The following is a 14,325-nucleotide window of genomic DNA, read 5'->3' as shown; positions in this document are numbered from 1 at the left end:
CTCCCTTTTACATCGTGTATGTCTGATTACACCTGTGTTGAAATTCTACACAAAATACTTTAATACTGTGTGGTATACTGAGTGCAAGTTGTGTGCAGAATACTGTCTGTCCTAACTATCCCACACTGTTCTTCTAGAATCCCAACAATGTGTCCTTAATCATAAAGTAAAGCATAAAATAAATAACTTTTGTTCTATGAATGTAGTAGTTTGCTTCCACTATTAGAAGTGGATTAATTTATTATCTGATGCCACGAAACGTATGAAGGTCAGGTGATCTGGGATTTATAGCGGAGTGGCTTCAGTGTGATTTTTTTCTTCCTGTGCCAGGAGTAACCGTACACTATTAACACGAGGGAATCGAGTGCCATAAAGAAGAAGAGGATTATCCCTCATTAGGAATATCCCCCTCGTATTACTGACAGACATGGCATGATTCGTGGTCAAAGTCTCTTAACTAAACAAAGAATAAAATGGTAAATAACGCTGGAATGTTAAATGAACGATATAATCTCTCGCCAAAGAAACTAAGGTGGCGTTATTAACAGGCACTGAATTAAGCCTGCAGCGAAGTGGTGTGGCCACAAGATTATGTCCTGTATAATGAAGTGCATTGTGTTTTCAAATTGAATACACTTTTCGCACAACTTGGCATTTCCCCCCCTGCTATGAGCTGAAGTAACTAAGGACTGAAAACCTAAATTGTCTGTATTGATTTGACATCCATGCAAAGAAAACCACAAATGTGTAAGAAGTTTATTATAATTATTATTCAGATTACACTTGGTTTACGTTTAAATAGGCCAAGCTTCGCATTACTTCCAATCAACAAGATCGTTTTATCACTCAAACTTGATCGCAAACAGGGTCACTCGTCACGCGTCAAGCCTCTCTCTGCTCTCCTTGAATGTACGATCAACAGCGAGGCGTACAGTCCATCAAACGGCTTTCAAAGAAGGCAGCAAAATCAGTCGTGTCGAGCTCAATCTGCATGCGATGCTTTTCATTGCAATCTGATGTATATGTAGTTTAACAAACTAGAAGGAATTGGCTTTTGCACTGTATGTTTCCCCAGTTAAGAGCTGGTTCGGCCACTGTTGGGCGTCATGCGCTCTTGGTTCCCCTACTTAAACTATGACACTAGAATACAAAAGCAGGTGAGGAGGTTGTGCTAGGAGATAATTTTCTCCTCTTCTTTCCTTTTCTTCCTTTGGACCTTGGTCTTTTGGTTTTTAAAGGTCTGGAAGTGGGTTTACTGGGTGACACTGTGGGAGATCCCTTTCCATTTTCTTCCACCTGATGGACTATCTCCGTGGCTTCCGTTTTAGCAGGGGACAGCGTGCTGGTGCTGCTACTCTCTCGGACCGGCTCGTCTTTCATGACGTCATTGAAAGGATCTTCTTTGCCTCCCAGGTCCAACACGCTGTCCATGAAATTGTGCATATTGTCCACATTGGCGAATTTCACCCCATGGTCAAATTTACCAATGTCTTCCACGAAAACGTCCTTCTCGGGTCTTTCTTCGGCCCGGTTGCTGCTGCTGCTGCTGGGTGTAATGGCCACGGGTTCTTCCGCTTTGGAGACGATGTTGATTCTTTGCTTTCTCCTCCGTCCTTTCCCCTTCCCCTTCCCCTTCTTCTTCCCCTTCCCCTTCTTCTTCTTCTTCTTCTTGTTCTTATCGTTTTTCTTCTTCTTCTTCTTGTCGGCGCTCTGCGTGTCCTCCTTGGCTCCCTCGGAGGAGCTGGACTGTGAGGAGGAGACCGTCGCCAGCACTTTAATGAAGTCCTCTGCTGCGGTCACCACATTGCCAAGCGACGGCTGCTCTGGAGTTGTGGCCTGGGCGCTGGAAGCCGATGGCTGAACTGGCTCTCCCTCCTTGCTTTCATCCTTCTCGTCTTGTTTTTTCAATGGCGGAGCTACAGTTAGTTCATCGATAACATCAATCCCCCCAAAGTCATAAGGGATTGATTCTCTTGCCACTGCAATGGGCACCGTTTCATACTTTTTACACCTTGGGAGAGAGAGGGGAGAGACGAAGGAAAGGAACCTTTAAATGATTGCCTATATAACAGGGTAGGGGGTCCTCCAGGACTTAGAAGATAGAAGTATGACTCCAAGCTTCACATTTTATATTATTCCTTATGCATAATACAAAATGTGGAGCTTGGAGTCATACTTCTATCTTCTAAGTCCTGGAGGACCCCCTACCCTGTTGGGTCTTGTTCCAACTGAGCTCTGAATTACTTAATGTAACCCTTAATTGAAGTAATATTTTGCTTACATTTGACTTATTAATTTGTGTAACTGATAAAAATGGGTTCCTTAGTAAGATCCTTATTCAATTTTATACTTAACTTAAACCCCCTACTGTTTAAAATAATTAAAAGGCTCTTATTTAGGAACTTATTTCTTAAATTAAGGGTTAAATTAAGTAATTGAGAGCTAAGTTGGAACAAAAACCAGCAGGGTAGGGAGTCCTCCAGGACCAGGGTTGAGAATCACTGGTTTAAGATATACACTGCTATTCCAGTCTAGATATTATCCAAGTAGTGGTTTTATGAATACTTACCATCCATACCACAGCCGCTCCACACACTGCTCTTCGTATGTGAACTCAAAGCAGGGCACCTCTATCACATTGAAGAAGGCCTGGCCGACCACCCGGGAAGCTGTGTCATTGACATTGCTCAGACACTCCTTCAGCCTGCAGGAAAGGATAAGACGCACAGTTCCATCAAAAGTGTCAGACCTTATAACTACACCCCCGAGCTCGTTTATAAACTGGAGCCTGACCAGTCAGACTAAAACAGCCTCTCTTTTAAAACAATCAATATGAAAGTTCAATGTCATATCTGCGTGCTTAAAAAAACGTGGTTTCTATATATTGCTCTATCGCAGTGTAAAATAGGGATAGTTTAAAATGTAATATTTAATTAATAGCTGGGCTGGAACAAAAACCAGCAGAGTAGGGGGTCGTGCAGCACCAGGGCTCAGAAGCACGGCATGAGTGGACTCCGTCACGGCGCTGGGTGCGCTGTCTTTGCGCGCCGGTGCCCTGCAGGCCGGTACTCACGCGTTGTCGCACTCGCAGTGGCAGATCGTGTGCCAGCGGTAGTTCCTGTACCCGTACTTGGATGCCCAGGGGTGGATGACGTAAGGGCAGTGGTCATGCACTCGGCAGCACTTGTCGGTTTCAGCGAATTCACCTGTTGGATGTTAAAGGGTTCAGGTTTGCATGTGTGTGTGTGTGTGTGTGTGTGTGTATAGCATTTGAATGCTTAGAAAAATAAACAGGACCATATACACATTTGTACAGGAATCCATTGTATACATCGTTGATATGGATGTGTATGCATGTATGTTTGTATGTTTTGTAAGTCGTCTTGGATAAGTGCGTCTGCTAAGAAATAAAGAATAATAAAAGATTTAGGGAAGATATATTGAATGTGAGAATGTAGCCTTTTTGTTTGAAAGTTTGGGAACATTATATAATTTGCCTGTTTCTTGAAAGTCCTATACTATGGAGCGATACAATTGTTAATTTCGGTAACAGAGGGATAGTTCACATTCACATTACAATTTGACCCACAACCAATGCGACACTTTTTCCACAATGAGCATATAAATCTAGACCTACTGAGCTAAATCCATTTGCTCTAACTTGTTCATGACCAAAAAAGTAATTAACTCAGACTTACATTCCCCAGAACTGGGCTATATATACATTTATACTACATTAACTACAGCTATACAGTGCAATATGACAAGAGCACAAGCTCAGTTCGCTCTACCCTGTATGCAGTCTGTCTTTTAGCAGAAATGTAGTGGAAACCCGGGCGACTTACCCAGCTGGTCATAGTGATCCGCACTGTTGCCGGCCCCGCACCACAGAGTGCCCGGGTATGTAAAGCCTCTCTTACTCCTGTGGAGATTTTGGCTGCCTTCCTCAGTGTCAGGGCCCTCTCTCCCTTCTTCCCCCGGAGTCTGTGTTTCTGGAACCGGGGGAGCCTTTTCGGGTGCCTTGACTTTCTTGGACCTCCTAAACGCCTGGCAGTTGGACTTGGCACTGGCCACATCCACCAGGCTGCGCTCCGACCGCTCGGGCTTCCCGCCGCCCCTCCGGTCCCGCAGCCCCAGCCGGCACACATGCATGAACGCCTTCACCGCGATCTGGTTGTCGATGACGGAGCAGTCCAGCAGGTTGCCGTGGGGGTCGTGCACCGAGCGCACCTCCTCGATGCCGTCCGACACCTGGTGCAGAGCATTGCCGTCGAGGCTGGAGCCCTTGGCGCAGAAGGTGCTGTTGAGCATGTAGAAGAACTCGTTCCTCTCCTTCTCCACCTCCACAAAGGGGCTCATGAACCCCCCCTGGGCGAGGTTTCTGTCCAGGTAAGACAGGAAGACGAGGAACACGGACCACATGACTGGAGCCGCACTTTCAGCACCACCAGCCCGCAGACAGCACCGCTTCCCCGGCGGCCGCGATCGCTCCCTTTTAAAGCGTCATCAAAGGTGGTGCGATAATTAATTCGTTGACTGACAATAATGGGAGGGGTTTGACGGCCAATTAACCATTTGCTCGCCTCCAAGACGCCGTGATTGCAACTCCCAGGAGGGATCTTCCTTTTTCTGTTTGATCACAATAGTGCACAATACTCTCAACAGATCAGCCATAATGCTCTTGATCAGAGACTGTTGGCAACTTCGAATCTAAGTGCCCATCAAATCTATTTGAAAAGAGGAGAGATTAAACCTATTATAGGTAGCCCCTTCTGAAACCAGTAGAAAGCTGGCCTTTTTCCTTTTGTCTGGCATATTTTATACTGAGAAACTAATATGCACCACCATGCATGCACACAAAGACAAGTATCTCCCAAAAGGCATCTATTTAACATGTGGAAACAAGCACACAATATTGGAAAGATACTTCCCCCCCAGCAGCGCAGGGGTTAAACGCTGTGAACGCTTTCTAGGGATTTGACCGCCAGTTACCTCTCTGTCCCCCCTGTCCCGGCCCGGGCTGATCCGATGACGATGCGTGGGGGAGGTTCCTGCGGCGCTTTCCATGGTAACCAGAGATGGGGTGATTGTAGGGACCCAGCAGATTGGGCATCCTTGGGAGATTTGCTGAATGCCAGCGCGCAGTGCTATTATCATGTTTCCTTACGGACAGTTTTCCCTTACTGCTATTATGTCCTTTCCGTTTGAAATAATGCTTAGCATGAGAAAATTCCACAAAGGCCATGGGTAATGACCCACTTTAAAAATTTGGGAACAAAGGACTCTCCTCATTGAAAACACTGCGCGCACACACGGTCACAGAGCATGCAGGAGGACCGTGCTGCTGGTTCGCACATACAGACCCACACAACCCGTCCTGCACATGCACCTGCTTTTTAGCTTTTTAAAATGTATGGTAGACCAATTTGAAATGCTTTAGTCCACTCTATAAAGGTCCCATATTAATATTAGTAGTGGTAGTAGTATATTATTGTTATTATTATTATTATTATTATTATTATTATTATTATTATTATTATTATTATTATTGATGTTTTGCTGTTGATTTATGTGGTGTTTACCTGGATTTATTTTAATTTTAATGCACTTATTTTCTTTATGCTGTAGCCTACCCATTGTTTTACATATGTGGGTGAACAGCAGTGTCGGGGAGCTATCCCTTGTCTCTATTCCGATCTGAGCTTGAATCGGAAGAGGTGAAAGGCCATCCGAAAAGCTGCGGGAACTGACCCCCGGTGTCATCTGTGTGGATGTGCAGCAGGGAGAGATGCCCGCAAGCCAGAGAGCAGCACAATGCCTTTGCGTGCAGTGCGGGGGGTCTGTCGCACCATCGGACCATGTGACTTCTAATCTGCGGTCACTCTCGCCTCTACATTGGGGTTTATTTGTGCTCAAAATGAATCACATGGAAGCTTTCTGTCTTAAACTGAGGGGACACTAGTCTACATTCTGCTAGAAAACGTGTAACTACATTGTAGTTGTATTTATTATCACTGGGTTATTATAATATTTCTTAGCAGACACCCTTATCCAATATGTCACATTCTTTTTACATATAATTACTCATTTATCTGGGTTTTTACTGGAGCAATCTAGGTACAGTACCTTGCTCCAGGGTACAACAGCAGTGTCCCCAATTTAGGATTAAACCCAGGACCCTCTGCTCCAGAGCCCAGAGGCCAGAGCCCTAACCACTACACCACACTGATACCCGTTACTTAAGGAATTTTGTGTGTTTTTGTCTTTCAGGTTGCTTACAATAAACAAATAAATAAATCCCGGAGACTTTTACAGTATAAACATACTTTCAGGTTTTCGATCAGCTTTTACCTTTGAGGAAATCTGTGGTGTTGCTGGGTCCAGGTGGTGTCACTTTAAATGCCATTGTTCTCTTTTCTCTGGGGAATCGGAGCTCAGGGGTTATCTGAGTTCACTCGAACCATAGCGGAGGGCCCAGAGCGTGTTTGGGGAATGGAGAGTGGGAAGCATAGACACAGTCCATCAGTCAAGCTTTCCTTTCTTATTTATTGATACATTTCTTCTTGGGTAGTCTGTGGACTGATTAAGGACCAGGTTTGATGTTATGTACAGTAGTATAGCCTACTTTGCATTTAGAAAAGAAAAATCAAAATGTTCCAAATCATATTAATTATCCTGGAAAAGTGAAAGTTTCATTTGTGTCTGAATATATATTAAAACTTGTCTTCATCATTTTAATATCAGTCTTTTCTTTTCTATTACACCCAGTTGGTCCTATTCCAGTGTCCTTTCTTGCTTTCCTGCTGCTCTGCCTATAGGTCCTCTCAGCTGTTGAAACTGAATGAATCATTTGCTGAACTATACCATTGTTATTGCTTTGTGTTCCTAAAGAATTTGCCGACTCCAGTCTCCAGCTGTTCCAGAGCTGGAAATATTAAGCAAATAAGAAGTTAAAGTTCATTACTTGATTAAACCTGCTGTCGAAGATTACATATGCAATTTGGGATTAGTTCAAGCAAAGACTTGCATGGAAAGGGAATGGAGTCAATAGTGCCTTCCTGTGCTCTTTATTGCCTGGAGGGGAGGCAACCATTAAGCCTATATATAGGCCTTAAGCCATGGACCCCTAGAGATCTATCTTCTGCTCAGTCTGTTGTCCTATCAAATTAATAAAATGATTGATTGATTGATAGTGTATACCTCCGGTGTAAAAGTCACCTGCTAGATTTTGGCAGCACTTGGTTTTGGAGGACGACTGTCGTTTGAACATAGACCTAGGCAGTGCACTCAAATACAATCCTGCCGAGCCACTATGCTGTATGGTTTATATTTCCACCTGAGCTCCTTAGTACCCTTCTCTAGATTTGGCTAAATTGGGCTACTTTACCTTAATTTCCCAGTTCTTCAGATGGCTATGGATCAGGGAGACCTAGAATGCATGCTAGACTGTGTCCCTGCAGGATCAGAGCTGTGCATCCCTTGAACTACAGTGTTAATCATTGTAGCCTAGTTTGGGTCTGCAGCCAGTAAAGTGCAGAGGACATAAGAGGGCGGAAGACTGAATAACCATCCCAAACGCTGGAGCTGGCATTTGGAGGGGGGCCCTGCAGCTTGGCATGCCACTGTAGTTAATAAATAGCAGTCCAAAGGACAGCTGGGTAGACCTCATCCGTTCATTGTCTCTCAAACTGACAAGTTTTGCTTTCTGAAGCTGAGCAGAGAATGTAAGTACATTTATTTGTTCTCTTTTAACATTGCATTGAAGTCGCTTTTCCGCAAGTGGAATACTCCCATCCTTTATTCTGCTTTTTAGTTAAAAATGGTATTTGTGCATTTCTAATGTGTTGATTGTAATTTAATTAGACCAAGCATCAATATTTGAACATCATGTGAGCCATTATCTAACTGCGGGGCATTCTCACCACTGCAGCTAACTGAGTAGAGAAACTCGCACCCCTGAGGGAGAGAGATTGTACCTTCAGCGGACAGGCACTGTGAATTGCCTGAGTTGGGGGTTTAGGCTCCGGTATCCAGTTAGTTGGAGTCGGAGAGGTCTAATATGATGGGTAATTGGGTTCACTGGTGACATTCAGATTGTACACAAGATAAAAACCTCTGTTAGCTCTGTTAGTGGGGAGTATGGCAGTTTTCTGGTAGGGAGGTTGAACTCTCCATGAAGATGTTACAATCATTTACATGCGCTGTTTTCAAATTACTATTAGGAAAAATTAAAAGAAACATCCGATCCAAATACTACATAGATTCGTACTATAAAACATATCACACACAGGACACAAGAAGCTGTGTGTCTAAACTAAAGGCTTTTTCTCTGCACAGCGCTGTGAAAAGACATATTTTCCTATTGAGTGACAGGGCGCAGCGGCACCGAGATTTCCGGTCCCGCCCCTTCTCTAAAAGCTCAAGCCCAATTGGTGGATTCACGACCACCTCTAATCAAGGTGTCATTTGATTGGTTACATCCCCACCAATAGCAGTTCAACAGGCTTTTGTACCCCAAGTCAGCAAGAGGCGGCCATACCTGTCTACTCTCCATTTTCACACAGACCTAAGGCACACTTTTTGGGCTCTGTAATTCACTAGGTTTGAAATACACACGCCGTATATTTCTGGCACACAGTCCTTTATACTGGGTTAACCGCTGATATAGTTCTGCTCTTTGCTGTAATTATATCAGCTCATAGCATGACTCATGTGGCTGTATATTACAACAAGGACTGCATTTAGAAATGTCTTATCTGTAATACAAATACTATTTTTCAAAATACGTGCTTGGAAAGGTTTGTGAAAATACAATGTTATGAGGAAAGATCCTGTCCGCACACTGCTTGCAAAAGAGAGTCCAAAGTCACCACAAATGACCATTACATTGATTTATTTAAAAATAATCATCAGCTCACACTTTAACGCTCTCCAGGCTGTTAATGAGTAATCAAGTTTAAAACGATGTAAGTTATTTAATGCAATGACATTAAACGAGCTTCTAACACAAGAGCACCCTTTGCACCTGATGATTTTAATTATTAAAGGTGATTTTTCATGGCTTTGGTCGCTCTTTTACACGCAGCTGGTACAAGACCACGTTTTTTCTTCCAGATTTTGCGCGTTGGGACTCCTGCGGTTTAAACTTGAGCTCTTCTGGTTTAACCATGAACTGATCTGCACTTGGTCTGTTAATCACAAACCATGTACTAACACCAAGCTCTGTGCTTTCGTCTCTTCTTGATTTCACTGATAATGTATTTTATCAGTGGGTTGATTTACTTCAAAATGTATGATTTAAACACATGTGACAATGCCTACACCAACATGAACAACATATGCGTCAACAATTGCACATGTTAAATAATACCAGACTTTTTTCTCCATTAAAACACATAAGCCTATAATTCAACATAAGACAAGTTCCCATTTATTTTCGATCTGATGGGGGAGGGGGTTCAAATGCATACACATTTATACTGCTTGTATTGTATTGTATATGTACATTAGCCAATTTCTGAACACCTGAATATTTATTTCTTATTGTACAGTTCTGTAACCCCTGCCCTGTCATGTCCCTGTCTAGACACACACGCAACCAGTGAGTACGACTGGAAACCTGTACCAGACGCCTGAGTGGCAGTAGTGCTGTAATACAGAGTCCTTGGTTCAAAGATGATGAAGGGCAGCATGCTTTATCAGATGTCAACTCAGTCACATGGACATGCCTCTAAGGAATATGATCATTTTGGACCTTCCTTTGCAGATAGCCTTACAGCCCTGCCCGTCTGTGTGCCTGTGCCTGTGCCTGGCAGTTTGGATCAGCGCTCCCTGGAAAATGCAAGTGTGGGATGTCCCGCAGCAGCGCAAGAGAGGATGGTACCTGTCTCTCATGGCTCCAAACACCAAGGGACCAAAATGTTCCTGGCTGGACCCATCGAGGCTCTACTGCAACCACCAGGTATGGATAGCCGTGCACAGTGTGTGGTCTTTATTTGAGAAGCATTGCTGGAGCTTTTGCGATGAATAACTAGCGGCAGCTGAATTTAAAACTGGTCTGCTACTTTTAGCTGGCAATGTCCACAGCCTGTTTTGTCAGCTGGTTTCATATTTGACTGTTGTTAAAATAAAGGGGTCCTGGTCTGATGCTTTACTAGACCATTTGTGATTTTAAAATTTGAACCACAAATCACCTGGACATCCACAGGATCGGTGTGTTGTATTTTTATATATTTGCTCAGAATTAACGGGAGGTTTTAAAGGCATGTGTGTACAGACTATTGCTTACAACATGTCGGGGAAACCTGAAATGTGACATTTTTTAAGGCTCTAGCTTGCTTTTAGGGGTGGGGGCTGGAAATGATACATCCTTCTCAAAAAAAACATTACGCACACCTTGCAAGTGCATTTCCTTTTGAGCGGGTTGCCGATTGCGACAGTTTAAAGCATGCTTTCCACAGTTCTGGACAAACTGACGCAATTGTAAGTGTTGCTAAGCCGGGCAGCTTTACATCTAATTGTAATAAATGCTACACCTCATTTGCACAATCCCTCCCCATTTTTGCGGCTTTTGGCAGAAACTCCCAGAATTATATAGCCATCAATGGCTTAATCACGAAGAAAAAGCGGTTCTTTAAATCACGCAACGGCAATTGCTCTAGTTTAGTACGTCACCTGATATTTCCCAGTCGTTAGTGACAAATTTAGACTCTTAAACATGCCCAATGCTTTAGTACATCTACCCCATATTGGCCTCTGTTTGACATCCACACCACAGCCAGGAGAAAGAAAATGCAAAGAGGTTCATGGGTTTTGGCAGAGTGCTGTTAGTATATAGTATCCTGCAGGGACTGGGTTCTGGTTACTGTATCTCTCCCTCCCTCTCTCTCTCTTCTCTCCTCTCTCCCTGCTAGGCTTTGGCAGACTGTGTAAGAGACCTCCTCCATCCATTCTGCAATGATTCAATTGACCTGGTGGCTGGCATTGACGCCATGGGATTTATTCTAGGTAAAAGATGTTAAAAAGCTAGAGAAAGTGAAATAAAACAAATCCGTGCTGCTATGTGTCTGAGTGGTGGGTACAGAAGTGTTTGCAAGAGCCTGGATGCAATATCAAAACACAAAGTGGTCTATTAATATCACAGTGACTGCTGCCAGTTCAGGAAATATAAGAATGGAAAGAAGACACTAAATTTATGTTGTGGAACCCTTAGACAACAGGCCAAGGAGGAGCACAGATCAACAGCAGTACATTTCCTGGACAACATGATCTGATTTTTTTTGTTGGCAGGTTCTGCAGTGGCCACCAGTCTGGGGAAAGGCTTCCTGACCATCCGTAAAGCAGGTCACCTGTGTGTGGAGACCCAAACCCAGGCCTACAGTGACTATTCCGGCCGGGAGAAGCTGATGGAAGTACGAGTTGATGTGTTGAAGCCAGGTATCCCACTGTCAGCCTTGCCAATTCCCATTCAGACAGCGGGATGGACTTCTGTAACCATTTACAGCCCACTGTTCATATTAAATACTCGCTGTTTGCGCTTATACTGGTTCCCCTGCAATACAGAGAGAGAGGCCAGGTGGAAGCGTAGCTGGAGATCTGCTAATGTTGATGGTTTCTTCTCCTCTGCTTGTACTGGCATGACACTTATAGATTTTATGCGCTGGGCTGAGAAAAGGTGATTTGTTCTTCCACAGTGGGCAGTGTGAAGTAGCACCAGGGCTGTAGCTAACAGTTTAGAGGTTTGCAGTGAAGAGATGGATCACAGAGTGTAGTCTGCATAGAGGAGTGCAAGCAGGAAAGCAGGGAATTGTGACGGATGTGCTGCTCTGATGGAGCACAGCGGGGACACAGGCCAGGACGTCTTTAGAACGTCTTCAGAGCGTCTTCAGAGCACAGATCTCTGTTGTGTACAGAATGCAAACTCTTCATTTAACATTAAGAGCCATTCCCTAGTACCAGGGCCGCTTTGGGAGGGTTCCAGATGGGAACACAAATGAAGCCGTGTTAATCCAGCGAGCGTCTAAGAGGAGGCGAATTTCCAAACCGAGAGAAAGATGGGGCTTGTGGACAATGGCGTTAGCCCAGCCTTTTCAGGTCACCGGCTTTCATTTCTGTTTTTTTTCGACTGAAGACTCCTGAATGTCGTCTTGTGAAAGAAGAGGTTCAAACATTCCTCTCAGAGCTGGCAGAGTGACAGCTTGCCATTAACCGACTACTTCAGAGACAGAGTATGTTTTATTGGAGCGGTCTTTTGTTGCCGCAGTTTGTGCACTTCAATAAAGAAACTACAGTGAGCTCAGTAATTTGGCAGTGATAAGTATGGAAGCGGACAGTAATAATAATCCAACATGGACATTATTGATCAAAATTAGATTAAATGACATACTACAAACACATAATATATAATGGATGCATAGCAATACAAGCATGTTATTGCTGTGAAAGGTAGTAAAGCGACAACATTCAGTTTAACTAAATTTAAAATTGGATATGAATTTATGACCACAGAACCTTGTAGAGCTACTGCGCATTGACAATGCAGGGCCCAGTAAAAGAGTGACTGTCCTTCACTGTGTCTGCAGGGCTGCGTGTGTTGTTGGTGGACCAGTGGATTGAGACTGGGGGCACCATGAGGGCAGCAATTAAAATGGTGGAGGAACAGGGAGCTACCGTGGCAGGTGAGTGGCACACCTCGTTCTTTCATATCTCTTTATTATAACTCCATACACTTGAAGAGCACTCTGGGATCTGCCGCTTGAACTGGAAACCACCGGCAGCAGGCCGCACACGAAGAGTGTCTCTCTGACACGTGCACTATTTCCCAACCAATTAATTCCACTGCCAGTGTTTAATTACAGGGAGAAGATAACATTTCAATTAAATATAGAAAGAAAAAATGACAAGCCTTGCCAAAACCCCGAACCCATTGCTTCTACTTTGCATTCCCTTTGCCTAATTGTCCCCTTAATTGAATTAATTGTTTTCTTTATCACACTTTTTTTGATTAAGTATTGTCGACATATTAAATTAGATTAGACTAATGCTAATCAAAGGCCTAATTAAGGAAACCAGTGAAGTAACAGCTCATTTGGAGTCTAACCAGAAGATAATATAATAATTGATGCCTTTGTCCAAGACAATTCACAAACACACTAAAAAAATATACAATTCTAGGTTTTGTTTTTATAATTAATGCCACTAAAAACATTTATATTCATATTGAGGTGGGCTTCTTTTGCTTATTTCAGGGGTGGCTGCGGTTGCCATTGAGAATACTGAGGGCGGGAAGTGGATCAAGAAGCAATACAAGTACTCCCAGTGTGTTCCCGAGCAGCTGCAGTCTCAGATTGATCAGCACTACCTGCAGTCCTTCGAGGCGTTCGAAAACCCGATCATCTGAACCCCAACACACACACACACACACACACACACACACATGCTGCACTGGGATATCTGTAGCCATTCAGTTGTAGGGTAGTTATTTGGGGCTTTGGGCTGCTGAAAGTTATGCCCTGGTGTCTTTGAGACAATATTTAGTGGATCATTTATTTTAAATCACACAGTTGTATCAAACCCATAATTCGTAAAGGAATGGCTTCAGAGAGGCTACTGCCACTGTAAAGACACAAGGGGGTGCTCTTTTACCCTGGTTGTCCTCCAATACAACCCTTTAGGAACGGGGTTGGACCCTGGTACAGGACAGCCTCAATCCAGCTGCTTTTATAGGTCAGCTTAAAATAACCAATTTGCAACAAACGTGGAAATTTGCAATTCAGATTTTTTTGGTCAATTCAGTCCGATATCAAACTTCAGAGTAGATTTCCTTGACTTGAATAAGTGACTGTGCTAGTTTTAATAAACCATCAGGCAGCATGTGTTCTTAGTATTTAGAAAACAGGTAAGATATACAACTAGGATAATTAATTATTCTATTGCCAAATTAATTGTGCCACAAGAAACCCTGTTTTGAACTGATAAAGGCGATCAGAGTATCTTAAGAGAACAGCACCCCCCAGTGGATTGACAGACGGTGATACAAATGCAACAACTTGTAACCTTTCACTAATGAAGTTATTGATTTCTTCCAGTTACAAGCAGACTATAACCAGAAATAGTGCCTTCTTAATACTCAAGCACAGCCAGCAAGATCATAACTTTAATATGCATTCAATTATCTTTAGCTTTCTTTTTTTTTTTTTTTTTTTAAGATTTTTCTGCTATTGATGTATGGAATCAAAATTTGAATCTCTTAATAAAAAAATATTTGCATAAATGGTTGAAAACTGTTTCATTTGGGTCATATTTAAAGATAAAAGGTCTCCGAGC

The 14,325-nt window shown here is 43.3% G+C and overlaps 2 protein-coding genes across 2 annotated transcripts; one reads left to right on the top strand and one right to left on the bottom strand.

The window, feature by feature from the left end:
* Window positions 1–742: 742 nt before the first annotated feature.
* proca1 (protein interacting with cyclin A1) lies at window positions 743–4,464 on the bottom strand. The gene is made up of 4 exons (XM_066695679.1): window positions 3,846–4,464; window positions 3,074–3,206; window positions 2,570–2,704; window positions 743–2,011 (listed from the first exon to the last, which is right to left on the bottom strand). Exons 1-4 carry the CDS (start codon window positions 4,420–4,422, stop codon window positions 1,141–1,143), a joined length of 1,716 nt encoding a protein of 571 aa, XP_066551776.1. The 5' UTR covers window positions 4,423–4,464; the 3' UTR covers window positions 743–1,140.
* Window positions 4,465–7,596: 3,132 nt separating this feature from the next.
* Window positions 7,597–14,272, top strand: LOC136718386 (adenine phosphoribosyltransferase). Its single transcript, XM_066696093.1, has 6 exons — window positions 7,597–7,724; window positions 9,767–9,961; window positions 10,914–11,007; window positions 11,290–11,436; window positions 12,582–12,677; window positions 13,248–14,272. Exons 2-6 carry the CDS (start codon window positions 9,839–9,841, stop codon window positions 13,397–13,399), a joined length of 612 nt encoding a protein of 203 aa, XP_066552190.1. The 5' UTR covers window positions 7,597–7,724; window positions 9,767–9,838; the 3' UTR covers window positions 13,400–14,272.
* Window positions 14,273–14,325: the final 53 nt, after the last annotated feature.

Source organism: Amia ocellicauda, chromosome 22, assembly GCF_036373705.1.
Source record: "Amia ocellicauda isolate fAmiCal2 chromosome 22, fAmiCal2.hap1, whole genome shotgun sequence".
Taxonomy (NCBI): Eukaryota; Metazoa; Chordata; class Actinopteri; order Amiiformes; family Amiidae; genus Amia; species Amia ocellicauda.
This window is presented reverse-complemented; position numbering and strand designations above follow the sequence as displayed.

Excerpts from the sequence above, each read along its gene's own strand:
- proca1 (XM_066695679.1), bottom strand. The coding sequence starts at position 4,422 with ATGTGGTCCGTGTTCCTCGTCTTCCTGTCTTACCTGGACAGAAACCTC. Across the intron at positions 3,207-3,845 it reads GGATCACTATGACCAGCTGG|GTGAATTCGCTGAAACCGAC; the intron begins GTAAGTCGCCCG and ends AACATCCAACAG. Across the intron at positions 2,705-3,073 it reads CACTGCGAGTGCGACAACGC|GCTGAAGGAGTGTCTGAGCA; the intron begins GTGAGTACCGGC and ends CCTTTCCTGCAG.
- LOC136718386 (XM_066696093.1), top strand. The coding sequence starts at position 9,839 with ATGCAAGTGTGGGATGTCCCGCAGCAGCGCAAGAGAGGATGGTACCTG. Across the intron at positions 11,008-11,289 it reads CGCCATGGGATTTATTCTAG|GTTCTGCAGTGGCCACCAGT; the intron begins GTAAAAGATGTT and ends TTTTGTTGGCAG. Across the intron at positions 11,437-12,581 it reads AGTTGATGTGTTGAAGCCAG|GGCTGCGTGTGTTGTTGGTG; the intron begins GTATCCCACTGT and ends CTGTGTCTGCAG.